Below are 15,610 nucleotides of genomic sequence, written 5' to 3'. Positions count from 1 at the left end.
TGAGTTCTGATTCTTTTTACTGAAAATCTCACAACCGTATTATTATTATTGGATTAAATGTTTTAAAGGCAAATCTTACCTCGAGAAAGTACAAAGCAAATAAAAGTCACTAGCAAAAAAACAAAACAAAACATTTTTGCATTTAATAAATGTCATGTGATGTGAATATAATTCAAATATTAAAAATGGAATGTATATTCAAACACCTGCGTGTTTACTCCACACTGATGTAGAACTGACTCCAGCACTGCAACACTGAGCGTTAATGCGGGTGTTGATTAAAGCTGGGGAATGTGATCATGTTGATGATGATGATGATGATGTACTGGTGTTGATTACCATTACGTCACTCATTTTAAGATGCACTCCAGGGGAACTGGGGTACTACTCTCAGACACGTTTACACACCAGCGATATTATAGCACTCATGACGTCATAGCTCCACAATTCAAATACGCTCGATTCGGTATTAAGGGCAGCGGCAACATCAACGAGCCATGCTTTATATTTCTACAGTAGATGACCGACAGCAGTGTGATGCACTGACCGAAAAATACGGATTTTACCGATATTTATTGATGAAAACCTCCAGCACTCACCTGCAGCGGTGATGCTCTCCTCCCTCTCTGTTCACTCCAGCAGCAGCTCCTCGGTTACACCTCACGAGCCGTGGGCTTTACCGACCTGCGCCATGGTCACGGTGTGATTGTGGACACGGTGCTGAGGAGGAGGAGGAGGAGGAGGAGATCAGGAGCGGCTCTACTGAGAATCGGATGGAAGGGGGCGCGCCTCCTCCGCGTGCACGCGCGCGCGTTTCCTTGGCAGCCGGCGCACCGCAGCAGAGACGCCACGGCGCATGCGCGGAACTCGTCGACCACCACCCCAGCGGGTAAAATGGGTGAAATAAATGTATTGGATTCGTTTTGGTTCGAAGCGACAGCCTTAGCGTTCAGTTTTAAGCTTGTCTTATTCCCTGACAGACTGTTTACTGGACAGATTATTCATGTCACGGCTTGTGGTGTGACAGGACTTCCTCTCGCGGATCATCCTCTTGTGGAACCTGGAAAGAACCAGAATGATTCATTTGGGCTGAAGGTTCACTGTAGACACATTCAGATGGAAAAGCAGCTCCATTCAAACATGTTGTGGGAGACACGATCATGCCAAAGTTTTGCACAGCACACATTCCTGAATAAATTAAGCTCTTTCTCAGAACCATTCCTGAATGGCCAGGATTTGACCAAAAAAACCTGAGTGGAAACCACAACACTGACAGGAGTGAAAAGTAATGAGCTACATGTTGCTCTCAATACAGAGTACAGAAATCACTGTAAAGATACTTTTTGAGTAATTAAATCATAGTACTGTTAGTATTTTAAAAAAACAACAACATCAATAACAACATTAACTCCTTTCAGTATAACGTGTAAAGGGCGTCTTTGCTAGAGAGCTAGCTAACGAACCTAGCAACCAGCTTTCTGAGTGAGCGAGCCAGATGTGTTGATAATGGAGGTGGTGTTCACAGATGTGTTGATAATGGAGGTGGTGTTCAAGTATACTTTACCTGTACACACCGCTGTTGACTCGTCTCCCCTCAGTGCTGCGAGGTCCTGTTTGAAATTCTCAAAATGCCCACAAGAAGGCGCCATTTATCTGTGTATCCGATATTACAAAACCGATATCCAATTCCGGAAAATCTCTCATTTTCAGTACTGAGCAGGAAAATGCCGCAATGAATGATAAGTTTACTGTTAAGACTCTTCCCTCTTTGTTCCTGTGTTAACTCTTCCACTACTGCACGAAACCAGTTTCGACCAGGTGCAGACAGATGAAGCCCCTCCTTTGTCTCCCCGAATATCATTTGCGTGCATTTACATACCTTCCCAAATAACATTTGCTCGTATTCCTATGATTTCCTGAAAACCATATATGGAGTTGTTCCTCTCTCCTTATGCAAATGTGCCCCTCCGCCTAGCCGATCAATAGTTAACCCTCTTGTCTCTGTTGTGTGTCGAGTACGATATATACTCTGCCTTTCTTTGAATAATCAGAGATCTTGTCATTTGAGTTTTGTGTGTCTGTGTGTCACTTAGCAAACTCTCCCAAGGGGTTGGAGTGTGAAGTGTGTGGTGGCGCGAGAACACCGTCTTTTTGTGTACTTTCGTTTTCTCTTTTCTTAAAAATTTTAACCCAGAGATTCTCAAATCCTATCAGTGAGCATGGCTAATCTCGAGTGCCCTTCCTGTGAGTCGTACAGATGAAAGCTCAGACCCTGGCAACACATCAAGTCAGGATGAAATATCCGTACGCAGTTCCTCTTGAGAGGAAAAGTCATTGTATCAAGGAACTCTGGCACCAGTATGTCTGGGTAATCTATCCAATATAATAATGGGTTTGAACAAAGCACTTAGAGCTATATTGCATTTTATGCAGCTTTTTTCAATCACTACCATACAACTGGGGCAGCGTGGTGGTGGTGCAGTGGATGGAGTTACCACCTCACAGCTCCAGGCACTGGGGTTCCATCCTGAGCTCTGGTTACTGTTCACTTTCATTTGTTCTCCCCATGTCTGTGTGGACTTTCCAGCTACTCCACTTCCCCCCGTCTCCCAAAAAAACATGCCAGGAGCGGAATTGGTTTTGCTGAAAGATGTGAATGAGGATTAGAATGTGTTTGATGCCATGTAATGGACTGGCGTCCCGTCCAGGGTGTATTTCAACCCGACCATATACAACTGATATACAACTGAAACAATCTGCAAAACCTCTGCTTCTGTTTAAAAAATGAACCATTTTATAGCAGTTAGCATTAGGAAATAAACAACTAGTAAACAGAAATAGCTAAACTCCTTGTGTAATTAAATGCAAAGCACAATTAACCTTATGTTATAATTCAGAAAGCACTGCCTTACAATACACAACATTCCAGTTACTAATACAAACACTGCTATGGTGTAAGTACTAACCAGATTAAAGGTGCAGTGTGAATGATTATTGAGTCACAGGAGAAAAAATACAGCCGCTCCAATGAGTCATCCTGATAATTTTGGAATAGTAAGTCACTGTGTCAGAGTGTTGGGTGGACATGTTGAAAATTGTGGTGCATAAAAAAAGTTGGCTATGGAGTGACCCGCAAGAGACGACCGCCAATCGAGAGAGACAGAACGTAAACAAATTAAACAGGAAAGTGAGAGACCACTTCAGTATTATTATAAGAGGGAAAATGATTCCTGATTAACTCAGAGTCCTGATATGAATTTTTGTTGTATTCTGTTTAATCTTTTGAAAAACAAGTGTATAAGGAGTTTGTATTTGGGTTAGGGTTAGGGTTCTGGGATTAGGTTAGGGTTCTGGGGTTAAAGGAGCGATGGTTAAAGTACCCGGCTGAAGACCCTGCAGCTGACCTGTGCCATATGGATCCAGTGGCACTGAGTATGCATTAATGGTGCCAGTGGGGCTCGTTACAGCCTTAGTCATTAGGGAGAACTGAATTGGTTGCGGTTGTGGTAGGCATGTTGGCAAGGCTGAAGGACGGGCGGGATAATCCTATGGGCACCGGAGGAGGTGCGGCAGGCAGTAATGCCATAGCAGGTCAATATCTACCTATGCGATTAACATCTCACAAAAAAAACAGACAAATACTTTAAAATGAAAAAACACTAAATTAAAAAGCCTTTGAATATAATGTCTCCCATTTAAATCAAATGAAGAGGACTCATAGCAGTGGGGAAGCTACAAGATCTCTGATTCTACCAATCAGACTCTACTGATGTTATCCATGGAGCTGGCAAAATTATTAACACCTTCTTTCATCATCTCGTCTTGTTTGTACACCCGATTGGAGCCACTGAACCCTGAAACACCGTTGGCATTAGTGTCTGTGCAGCTCCTCTCACACAGCACGGGGGTAGGTGTAACCGAATAAACCTGACAGGCTGAGTTACTGAGCACAGGATTAGCTTGTTTGTGATAGCTACAGCGCAGGTAGCGGGAGAAGGCATGGCGGTAGTTCTTATTGAACAGGGTGTAGATGAGCGGGTTGACTCCAGAGGAAACGTAGCCCACCCATACGAAAATGTCCAGTAGTCTGAGCAAGCGTTTACTGCATCCATTCTGGCACATGGCAATCAGCACATTGGTGACAAAAAACGGACACCACATGACCAGGAAGAGGAAAAAGACCACACCCAAGACCTGAGAGGCCCTGCGCTCATTCTTGATGGCCTGTGCCATGCGCCGTTTCCCTTGACCTCGTGGACCTGTGCACTCACGGACCCTTAGTGGAGGGCTGAGATGCTGCAGAACTCCTTTTCTTGGGGAATTAGAATGAGAAGAAGGTCCATCACTCAGGAGGCTGGGTTGAGGCGATGGCTGCTTGGTGTTAGCACAGTTCCTGTGCTCAGTGGAGAAGGTGGCCAGATGCTGCTGGAGCACCCGCATGGTCAGGCAGTAGCAGACCACCATGATTATGAGGGGAAGGAAGAACACCACAGAGGAACCCACCAGTATGAAGCTTGGCTCAGTGAGGACACAACTTCCGTTCACTAGTAACTTCTGTTCATCCTGCAGGCTGATCACAGGGACGGGCAAGGAGATGACTGGAAGAACATAGAGCTCAGGGAATGAGGAGGAGGAGGAAGTGAAACAGAACAACAGTGAAAGGTATTTTTTTAGCACTGGAATGACTATGAGTATCTGACCTCTGTGATTGAGCCACAATATTTTAATGAAGAAGTTCACTACATATGAGACAGAGATCTACTCTATCCTCTCTTTACCCTGTTAAGACAGTACATTGCACTAAACTTTGGTAGATAACATACACACGTGTGTGTTCAATAAGTTTTTCTCACCCAGAGAGATGGTCCAGACTGCGGCAATCTTGGTCATGGCCTTGTAGGTGGAGTGGCTCGTGCGGCTGTGCTTGATGGGGCTGCGAATGCCGACGTAGCGGTCCAAAGAAATGGCACACAGGTGCATGATGGAAGCGGTGCAGAAGAACACATCAAGGAAGATCCACATGGGGCACAACACATGGGGCAGAGGCCACGAGTAATCTGGATACAGACGTGCAAAATACGTGTAGAAAACTAGGATCAGTTTTTTTGTATTTTAGGTCTAGTCAGGTTTACGTATGGTTATATGTGTTCAGAATACAGAGCATTCAAAATGTTCTGAAATTATTATACTTCCCAAGAAATGTGATGAAGAGTACAGACACACGGAAGCGTTTTAGGAAAAAAGAAATAAAGAGTAAAATAAAGATAAATAAAGTCCAGTGAAGTTTATTTATCATATGCACAGGAAAATAATTATGGTGAGGTTCAAGTAAATTGCTTCACACACACACACACACACACACACACACACACACACACACACACACACACACAACAAAATAGGATAAAATAAGTACAATATGCAATATATATGTAAGTGAGGAACGAGGGAACAAAAAGGTGTATACAACACAAAGTATTTCACTAAAGTAAGGTGTAAAGTGACCATTGCAGTGACAAATAACCCCTAATCCTCATAAAAAGAACCGTTTGATACTGGACAGATGGGCTTCTATTTCATATTTCGAGGTGTATAAATGGAGAAGTGATAGAAGTGCAATCAGCATAAACAGATTTATATCAGTGTATTCACTTAGTGTCCATGGAGATTTAATGGAGATTAAACATAAAGTGATCCGATAGTGTACAGATATAATGAATCCCACTCAGTTTCACCTCTAGTGCAGTTGAATTGTGTAATCGCTTGGAGACAAATACAATTACTTGTTCAAATATTAAAAGGGGATATTTTCATGCTTAAGACCCGACATATACGGAGCTGTCCACTTTCCCTACTCGAGTTTATTGTTGTGAACTCAGAGTGAAAGGAATTATCTTAGCACGAGGTTTGTACAAACTCAGATTACAGTTTAGTGTTTAAATATTTGCAGTAAACACACACACATGCACAATAAACTCAACCTTAATCTGCGAGTCACAGTTGTCCGTAATGTAATTTTATTCAAGTGTTCATTTTTCAAATCATTCCTCAAACCCAAACCACTGAATATAAAATCTAGAAGTAAGGAACTCACTATAGAGGATGTTGATGAGTGCTGTTGGCATGACCAGGACTCCCACAAGCAGGTCTGCTACAGCCAGAGAGCGCAGGAAAAAGTTGGTGGCATTGTGCAGCTTCTTCTCCAAGGACACTGCCAGTATCACCAAAATATTCCCACCAACAGTGAAGAAGATGATGACCAGAATGATCAAAGCAGGCCAGTTCTTCCCTTTACTCATGCAACTAGTTACCAGTCCTGAATAATTGGATCCAGAATGGTTCTGGTTGTTGGGATTAGCACAGTGTAATGAAGCCATAGTAAGACTTCAATACAGTCTTCCAGGATTCACCATTTCTGTACTTTGGCTGCCAGGTGAGTTCATATCAGGGTTCTGTTTAGCTGGGAGGGGCTTATTATTCAGAACTATGCCACTTAAAAGCTAAGCAGAGGTCGGAGGAGAAAACACACACATGTGCACGCCTATTGATAAAGAAACTACTTTTTCCAACAGAGAATGACTCTTCTTGACATAGACAATGGAAACCAGCCCAAAGTGATCATGCATGCAGTTATAAGGTAATGTTATGAGCATGTGGTATGTAAACCAAATGGGAAATGAGTGATGTGATGAATCTGTGTTAAGTAGCCTTAACACATAAAGAGTTAGAGAACAGTTGAAAAGCATGTGTTCATGAGCAATACAACAAGATGCAGAAAGCGGTTAAGAAAAAATGAGAAAATTAAAGCACTAATCAACATGGAGAAACTTTGCTCTGAATTTGAAACATGAGCAACTCATGTACAGAAGATCGTGCTGGCTGTGGAGGGAAAAAAGGAAGAAGCTGCACTGAAAGCTGAGGATTAAACAACGTCTGGGAAAAGCAGTCGAACAGTGCAGATGCTTCTGGAAAAAAAGAGCTGGAGAGGAACTGGAGAGGAGCTGGAGAAGGAGAGCTGGAGTGGAGCAGGAGAGGAACTGGAGAAAAAGAGCTGAAGAGGAGCTGGGGAAGAGGAGCTGAGGAAGAGGAGCTGGGGAGGAGGAGCTGGGGAGGAGGAGCTGGGGAGGAGCTGAAGACGTGTGAGAAACTGAGGACAAATTGAAATAAACTGTGTCCGGTGGGAGATGAGGAAGAACAGGGAGGAGATGGAAGCTCTGATTTGTGTGATATTATCTCGCAGTGACAAGATTAAAAATGACTGTGAGATAAAAATTTTTTATATTTTTAAAGATATTATCTCACGATTATGAGAAACAAAGTTCTATATTAACTTCAACTGTAAGACGAAAAATCTGCGAGATTTCTTTGAACATAACTCACAATTACGAGATAAATCTGTTTAATATTATCTCATATGTGATGGAAACAAGCTTCCGTAGAGAATTAATTCATTTATTATTATTATTATTATTATTATTATTATTATTATTATCATTAACAACGATTGCGAGTAAACAAACAACCAGGCAGGGGCACGAGGCTGTCGGTTTCGGTCACGTGACTCGGGCGCATCAACCAGCGTCTCGAGCCGTGTTTCCCAAACATCTGCGCTCGCGGACAGCTCAGCCTCAGTAATGTCACCTCAGTGAGATTAGCTTAGCTGCAGCTCCGTCTTTTAACAACAGTGGCATTAAATATGGTATAAAAAGCAGGAAACGATGAATCTCCGGGGATTCTTTCAGGATTTCAATCCGAGGTAAAAACTCGCAGCGGTGTGTTTTTATTTATTTTTACTTGTGTTTATGTACTCGGTTGTGGTTAGCACGTTAGCCAGCTAGTCATGTTGGAAGGCCTAGCATTAGCATCCTGACAGGACAACTCCGTTTAGCTGTGTTAGCATAGCCTTATTCTGGCTCCTTTGTTGTACATTCACAACTTTAAATGACTAATAAATATCACAGCAGAAGGTTAGGGTGAGGGGTTTATTTAACTTGCTGCTGAGAGCTAGCTAACTTTCGGCTGTTACAGACTTCTAATGATGGAACATTGTACATGTCTGGAGTTTAAACAAAACCAAACACTTGGACTGATTAATAATATCAGGTATTATTAATAAATAATATCAGGTACTCAGATGCTGCAGGCTTTATAACAGTTAATAAGCAGTGAATAATATATTTAAGAACAGGTTAGTGTTACTGCAGAGATCTCAGACATCTTAGTGCACATTTATTCATTAACATTATTTAAATCTATATATTTATAATAATTCATCTACATATTAGAGTTGTAGAGATGTTTCTTCCTGAGCAGGTATAGATCTAAGCTGACCTTGCTTATAATTAGGTGTACTTGTGTTTAAATTGAGGTTTGCAGTAATTATATTTTATTTATATAGTTGTATGACATGGTGGTAAAGCAGTTTCATCACTAATGACCAACTCAGCAGTATTCACCAGTTAAAAGGTTTAATAACTGGATAAAACGTTCTGATTTCCACATCTCTAATTAAAGTGAAGCGTGTCAGATCCCGAGCCGTGAGTCACAGACCCGCAGGCTGATGTCGTGACCTGGACGTGTTGTGAAGATGATCAGATTAAAAGAGTTCATATCACTATGTTTATTCTCTTCTTTTTCTTTTTCAGTAAATTCCTGATCTATGCGTGTCTGCTGCTGTTCTCGGTGCTGCTGTCCTTACGCCTGGACAGAGATATCGAGTGGAGTTACTGGGCCGTGTTCGCACCCATCTGGCTCTGGAAGCTGATGGTCATCATCGGGGCGTCGGTGGGCACCGGGGTGTGGGCTCACAACCCTCAGTACAGGTCAGCGCACGTCTACACTGGTTTGTTGGCACGCATGTGAGTTGTTTGTATGTAGTAGAGGTGTACACTAGCGCTGCTCGATTATGGCAAAAATCATAATCACGGTTATTTTGGTTGATATCGAGATCAGGATTGTTAAACACGATTACTCACTGACTTCGCAAACATCATGCGTTTATTGAACTTTAAAAAAAAAATGTATTTGTATTTTTAACAGTGGATTTCTTTTAATATAATTCAACTGGAAAAAACTACGTAAAACTAAATTAAATAAATTATAATAGCTAATAATACTTAAATAATTTACAAATAAAAATTAATTGGATCACTACTCCTCAATGCATAGTTCTCGCAAATAGTCTTTTTAAAAATTTTTCTCCCTTTTTTTTATACCTGCACTTTCCTTACTTATTCGAGCTATGGATCGCTGCTTGCATTCCTTTTTTTATGCTTTTGCACGAAATTTTTCTGCATTTTCCACATCCCTTTTTACAAGCAGAGCACGTCACGTGACTCATTTTGGCAAATCGCCTCGCCAGAAATGAACTTTAAATTTCCTTAGCCTTAGTGAAATGGTGTTTTGTGGTTTAGATCAGCCTATAGTTTCTGTGTGAGCTCTGGAAAGGAAATGAGCGTATTTATACCAGCTATCCTGACGCTAGAGGAAATGAGCCCAATGATATCAAACGTTATTTATTTTTGTTCCACATCAGACTGCTTAAAACCAAATTGTTACCAAACAGCTGAAATGATTTTATCTTTCTTGTCGACTAAAGGCTCTCTTTCTGTTGTCATGGCTCGAGCTGAACTAAAAATGCCCTGTCCTGGCAGGGCGCGAGTTTGGATTTTTAGGCAGGGGCGAAAGTGCACCGCTGTAAATAAAAATGGTGCCCAGTTTTTAAAAGGATAAAACGAGAATATTGTGAAACGGAATGCGGCACAATAATTGTTTTATCTTGATTGTTCTGTTTTCATAATCGTCAGAGGCCATAATCAAAATTGAAATCGAAAATTCGATTAATTGCACAGCTCTAGTGTAAACCTCAGCCTTCCATACCATACCACTTTGAATAATTTCCATAAAAAGAGCTTTAGGGTTCTGAATTGTCTAGGAGAATCCGATACAGATAGAGGTGTAAGGAAGTAATAATAACCTCCAGCATGCTAGAAGGAGACTATAACCTCATTTTCTTCATTTGTAAGTCGCTTTGTATAAAAGCATCTACTAGATGAATAAATGTAAATGTAAAACCTTGCAGCCATGTTAGCAGGTCACATACATCCGTTCATTTTTCATTCATGTGCACGTGATCTTCAGGGCCGAGGGTGAGACCTGCGTGGAATTCAAGGCCATGCTGATCGCTGTGGGGATCCATCTCCTCCTCCTGACGTTTGAGGTTCTGGTGTGTGACCGTGTGGAGAGAGGGAAACACTTCTGGCTGCTGGTTTTCATGCCGCTGTTCTTCGTCTCGCCCGTCTCCGTAGCTGCATGTGTGTGGGGCTTCAGGCACGACCGCTCACTGGAGGTCAGTCGCCTGATCAGATTTTAGGAGCGTGTACTTCAGTTCCGTAGCTACTTGTTCTTCAGCTCACGATTCACATCTCTTTTATCTAACTCTTCTTCTCAGCTGGAGATCCTGTGCTCGGTAAACATACTGCAGTTCATCTTCATCGCACTGCGGCTGGATAAAATCATCAACTGGCCGTGGCTGGTAAGATCTCAGACCCTCTCTGTGGAAAGGTCATGTGATCTGATGTTCCAGATGTTTCTTTCTGCTCTTTATTTATTTTAGGTCATTTTAGCTGTTCACACTTGATTCACCTCCTGATCATCTACTAGGAATTCATTGCTTATATATGGATAGATAGATAGATGGATAGATAGATAGATACAGTATGTCCACATAAAAATAAGTTAAGCACACTTTGTGGTTGAAAGGAGTGAATGTACATTTTCTTTTCTTTGTTTTTTGATTATTGATTTGTTTGTGTGCAGGTGGTCTGTGTGCCGCTGTGGATCCTCATGTCCTTCCTGTGTCTGGTGGTGCTTTATTACATCGTCTGGTCTGTGCTGTTCCTACGCTCGATGGACGTGATCGCAGAGCAGCGGCGCACACACATCACCATGGCCATCAGCTGGATGGCTATAGTTGTGCCCCTGCTGACTTTTGAGGTATTAAATACGTTTGTGACGTGCAGCGTGTGTTAGCAGATAAATAACTGTGTGCAGCTGTGAACATTTTGTGGCAGCTTCCGTTCCGGTGCTTGAAAGTTTGTAGAATTTTCTGTATTCCTGCATAAATACGACCTAAAACATCATCAGATTTTCGTCGTAAAAGTAGATAAAGAACCCAATTAAACATGAGACAAAAATATTATACTTGATTATTTATTTATTGAAGAAAATGATACAATATTACACATCTGTCTGTATCTAAAATATCTTAAATTTTTTTTGTTTCCATCCAGTAGAAAACTGGAGTTTATAATTTTTTGTTTATTTCTCCTCATTATATGTTTTTTTTTTATTTCCAATTCACATTTTACACCAGATCCTCCTCGTACACAAGTTAGATGGTCATTATGAGTCCAAGTTTGTGCCGGTGTTCGTGCCGCTCTGGATCTCCCTGGTGACGCTGATGGCAACTACGTTCGGCCAAAAAGGAGGCAATCACTGTAAGGGGAATTTCTTCATAAATGTCACACCGTTTTCTTTTTTTTTTGTTAAAAGACAATTAACATATGAACAACGATGAAATAAATCTTGTTCACGTGCTGCTCTGTTTACTTCGTTCTCATCGGACTGCGGTGCACATGCCCCCTGCTTCATAAACTCATTCCTTCAGTATTTTTTTTTAGAAACACCTAGCGGTGTAACGATACACTCCAGTCACGATTCCATTCAATCAGCCAATGCTGGGTTCACCATTTCAATCCGATTCTCAATATTTTGAACAAATTTGAATGAAGAAAAATTATGACTGAATCATAAACAATACAAAACAATGTGCACTTTTGTCTTTATAAACTAAATAAATAACTAAATAAATAAAAAATTGTTACGAACAGGTGTTTTATATTATAGCCAAAATGTACTACAGGTTAACCATATCTTAAAAATAAATACATAAATGTATAAATTCTCCAAAAATTTAGATATTTTGAATAAAAAAAGTTTCAGACCTGAAACATAGCAAGCTCTGTAGCAGAAATGTACCAGCTCCCAAGCCGGCTAAAATGGCAGATTTCTGCAGCCTCTGGTGTCTGGAAGATCCTGACTTGCTCTTTTTAATCGTTATAACGTGTTCGTATAATTGTATAAATACAATGCGTGACGGTTGTTGCCGTCAGGAGATATTGTTCTGTCGTCATTTCATAAGTGCAGATCTCGATGGCTTTCCATGACAGAATATAATCATGTGACCAGTGTGCCCTCTGTATTTTAACACTATGGGATGTGTCCCAAATGACGCACTTATACACTATGTGTAGTTTATGAATTTTATACGGTTATGTAAACTGCACAGAATAGTGCACAAGCACGCGAATTGGGACGCATATTATGGGTTGCGCAGATTGAGGCCCCCTAGTGTTCAAATATTGTAACTGCATTAATGCGTAATTAACAGGATGCTGATTTCCATAACGCACATCTCAGACATGTACAATAATAGTTAAAGAAAATGATATTTTTTAATGAAATAATGTTAAATAAATAAATAGTCTGAGACAGAAATATATGTACATTTAAAAAAAAAAAACTTTTTAAATTTAATATAAAACATTAGGTAGTGGTGATATACTGGAGACATTCTGCACTGATCATCTAGAGAGCAACAGAAGTCAGGTATAATGATTTGGGTTAAAGTAATGCTCTCAAATAACTTGGAGGTGATTTATATCTCGTATTTTTCTAAAATGTGTGTGTGTGTGTGTATATATATACATATATATAATATACACACACATTTTAGAAAAATACGATATATATATATATATATAATATATATATATATATATATATATATATATATATATATATATATACACATATATATATATATATATATTAGACTGTCCATAAGTATGAAAGGGTTAAAAATACTATGTTTAGGCCACACCCAATTTAAGTACAGATATTGTGTCACACTCCTATTGTCACCTTCTCCTTCTGTCATACTTCTCTCTCACATTCTATTTGTTCCTATCGTCCAGGGTGGTTCGGCATTCGTAAGGACTTCTGTCAGTTCCTGCTGGAACTCTTTCCTTTCCTGCGGGAGTATGGGAACATCTCCTATGACCTGCAACATGAAGACTCGGAGGTGTCCGAAGAGCTTCCTGCCCACGAGCCGCCTAAAATCGTGCCCATGTTCCGCAAGAAAACGGGCGTCGTCATCACGCAGAGTCCTGGGAAGTACTTCGTGCCACCGCCCAAATTATGCATTGACATGCCGGATTAAAAATGAACTCGGAATTCCTTGAACAGGGAGCGAGAGGAGCGTAGCGCCATGGACCAGAGTTCACTTTGGGTCAGCAGGGGAACACCGGAAGTGAGTGAGACGGGCCAGTCAGAAACAAAATCCAAAACATTTTAGACCGTCTCAGCTCCTGTTTGCTGAAAACTTTTTTATTTTATTTATTTTTTTGTTACAGAAAACTGCTGAGATGGTTTTCAGGAATGAAGGGGCAGGTAGTGAGCATGGCTTGCTGTTTTCCCCTCCTCCCCCCTGGATCTTTTCCACACTCCTGCGTTCTCATCACTCCTTTTAACACTCCCTGTAGTTTTCCCCGAGTAAGGCGTGTACAATGTGGAGAAAGTTCTCTAGCTAAGCCAAAGAACATTAGATGGTTTATATAAAGCTGGAGTAAATGTCCAATGCTGCCATATTTGTTCCAGCAGTACATGTTCCATGTGTTTTGTTTTGTATTATTTGTCCAAGTATGACAGCAGTGAACAATTATTTTATTTTCACCATCACTTTATGTTTGTAGATGATCACTAAGTGTTTACTAGAACACCTCGAGGACACTGACTCACCAACACACAGCTCATGTTTATGTTTGTGTTATTCTCGCTTGTCGACACGTTTCCTGTTTTATTAGACAAAAATAAGCCGTTCTGAAGTAGCTCTATTTAATACCATCTTCTATTCGAGCGATCACACGCTAGGCTTGTGCAATATAGATCTTTCCCTCGTCACGATTTACTGTTACGTTTAATCACCCAGAACCTAAAAAAGACTGGAAAACAAATATTGAAAACAATCAGGATAAACGATTTGATGATGTCAGGTGTAAGGAGAGTGGGGAGGAGTGATCATATCACTAGCTGTGGAGTCGGGAACTGCTGACCAGGCAGAGCCAATCACGTAAACTCAGCCAGGTGGTGGATTTACAGTAAAAAAAGAGAGAAATATAAGCGTACACTTTGGATATAATCTCTGTATAAACAGGTGTGTAAAGTCCATATGGCCGATGTTTTCGTTGCTGATCTGCTGCTCGACGTTCGAACGCGTCCGAGAGAGCAAAACAAACCCACACGTTTTTAATCCTCATCACCAGTGTTAGATCGGATGCTTCGCTGTAGAAATATTTAATCTCTTTAAAACAATTTTAAAATTTTGACCACTTTTGGACAGTTTTTCTTTTCCAGTGCCATCCCTAATAAATACAGTAACTCATGTTAAGTATGTACAGGTGTGTAATGTTCGCTAAGTGGAAGACACACCGATAGATTATCTTTCACATTCATGAACTCAAAACAGTTTACTGAGACAGAAAGCGAGAGCATGCGAGATGGTAGAAGGGGGCGGGGCTTCCAGGCGCAGGGTTGCTGTTACCCCAACCAAAATGTATTATTGCAGTGTGTTATTCCGCTTATATTTGTCCAGGAGATGAATAGTTCCTGTTCTCACTTATGCTATAGCAGCTATAAACAGCCAATCCCTCATCAGTCTCAGTCTCTCTCTCTCTCTCTCTCTCAAAAAATGCAGCTCATCATTTCACTGAGACTGTAAAGTGACCGTTACAACTGAGAATAATCCCATAAACATTAAATAAATGTTTTCTAACAAAACGTTTTTTTCTAACAAAAAAATCAGTTTATTATTAGTGTTAGATTATGTGGGGTGTCGGCTGTACACGTCCCTGTGTATGTATGAGCTGTTACTATAGAAACCGTACCGTATTAGAGCGAGAGCATTAATATAATCCCGTCGTTCATGTTACAGCTGAAACTACCCGTGATGTTATACAGAAATAATACACACTGACCAATCAGATTCAAGTACTCAACTGTGCTCTTATAAACATTTATACATCACACAAGCCTTAGACGCACACAGTATATAATCTTAAACACATCAACATGCGAGTATTTATAGATATACACTAATATATTCTGAAGTAGACCATTAATATCATCTCCAGATCTACATTAGTAAAAGCAGCTTTGATAGATCTGCCTTTTCTGTAGATGCACACCTGTGTGAGTGCGAGAGAGAGAGTGTGTGTGTGTGTGTGTGTGTGTGTGTGTGTGTACGTGTGTACTCAGCTGGTCTGAGTTAGCAGCAGTGGAGTTCCTGGTAGCAGAAATGGACCAGCGTGTTGTTCACTACATGTGTGTTATTAATCGTGTAAAAGTGTTGAAGCTGTTCATTTTAACATTAAAATATTCTGCAAAAATTTCACGGATTTGTTTCTTTACAATTCAGTTAAATAAAAAGGTACGTTTAAGTCGTATTTCATGTATTTATTGTGTTGAGATAAAGTGAGAGTATTTACTAAAG

The 15,610-nt window shown here is 40.6% G+C and overlaps 3 protein-coding genes across 4 annotated transcripts in view; 1 reads left to right on the top strand and 2 right to left on the bottom strand.

Annotated features, from left to right (window-relative positions):
• The window catches only part of si:ch73-362m14.4 (actin-binding protein WASF3), a 15,830-nt gene extending 14,740 nt beyond the window's left edge, over positions 1–1,090 (bottom strand). Inside the window, exon 1 of the mRNA XM_017492141.3 lies at positions 600–1,090. The gene's annotated coding sequence lies outside the window, so the exon portion shown is untranslated. The remainder of the gene's footprint in view (positions 1–599) is intronic.
• Positions 1,091–3,314: 2,224 nt separating this feature from the next.
• LOC108278586 (5-hydroxytryptamine receptor 2C) lies at positions 3,315–6,299 on the bottom strand. The gene is made up of 3 exons (XM_017492034.3): positions 6,095–6,299; positions 4,854–5,057; positions 3,315–4,598 (listed from the first exon to the last, which is right to left on the bottom strand). The coding sequence occupies exons 1-3, from the start codon at positions 6,297–6,299 to the stop codon at positions 3,757–3,759; spliced, it is 1,251 nt and encodes a 416-aa protein (XP_017347523.2). The 3' UTR covers positions 3,315–3,756.
• A 1,260-nt stretch (positions 6,300–7,559) lies between these two features.
• Positions 7,560–15,511, top strand: tmem185 (transmembrane protein 185). Of its 2 annotated transcripts, XR_001815377.3 has the most exons (8): positions 7,560–7,756; positions 8,646–8,822; positions 10,141–10,348; positions 10,451–10,534; positions 10,819–10,995; positions 11,375–11,498; positions 13,038–13,372; positions 13,476–15,511. XR_001815377.3 is itself a non-coding variant. In XM_017492142.3 (7 exons), the coding sequence occupies exons 1-7, from the start codon at positions 7,719–7,721 to the stop codon at positions 13,280–13,282; spliced, it is 1,053 nt and encodes a 350-aa protein (XP_017347631.1). In that variant the 5' UTR covers positions 7,560–7,718; the 3' UTR covers positions 13,283–15,511. The 2 variants fall into 2 exon arrangements, 1 of the variants encoding a protein (XP_017347631.1); XM_017492142.3 differs by having other exon boundaries at positions 13,038–15,511.
• The last annotated feature ends 99 nt before the right edge of the window (positions 15,512–15,610 follow it).

The sequence above is a fragment of the Ictalurus punctatus genome, chromosome 18 (genome assembly GCF_001660625.3).
Source record: "Ictalurus punctatus breed USDA103 chromosome 18, Coco_2.0, whole genome shotgun sequence".
Taxonomy (NCBI): domain Eukaryota; kingdom Metazoa; phylum Chordata; class Actinopteri; order Siluriformes; family Ictaluridae; genus Ictalurus; species Ictalurus punctatus.
This window is presented reverse-complemented; position numbering and strand designations above follow the sequence as displayed.

Excerpts from the sequence above, each read along its gene's own strand:
- LOC108278586 (XM_017492034.3), bottom strand. The coding sequence starts at position 6,299 with ATGAGTAAAGGGAAGAACTGGCCTGCTTTGATCATTCTGGTCATCATC. Across the intron at positions 5,058-6,094 it reads ACTCATCAACATCCTCTATA|ATTACTCGTGGCCTCTGCCC; the intron begins GTGAGTTCCTTA and ends GTCTGTATCCAG. Across the intron at positions 4,599-4,853 it reads AGTCTGGACCATCTCTCTGG|TCATCTCCTTGCCCGTCCCT; the intron begins GTGAGAAAAACT and ends ATGTTCTTCCAG.
- tmem185 (XM_017492142.3), top strand. The coding sequence starts at position 7,719 with ATGAATCTCCGGGGATTCTTTCAGGATTTCAATCCGAG. Across the intron at positions 8,823-10,140 it reads GCTCACAACCCTCAGTACAG|GGCCGAGGGTGAGACCTGCG; the intron begins GTCAGCGCACGT and ends CGTGATCTTCAG. Across the intron at positions 11,499-13,037 it reads CCAAAAAGGAGGCAATCACT|GGTGGTTCGGCATTCGTAAG; the intron begins GTAAGGGGAATT and ends CCTATCGTCCAG.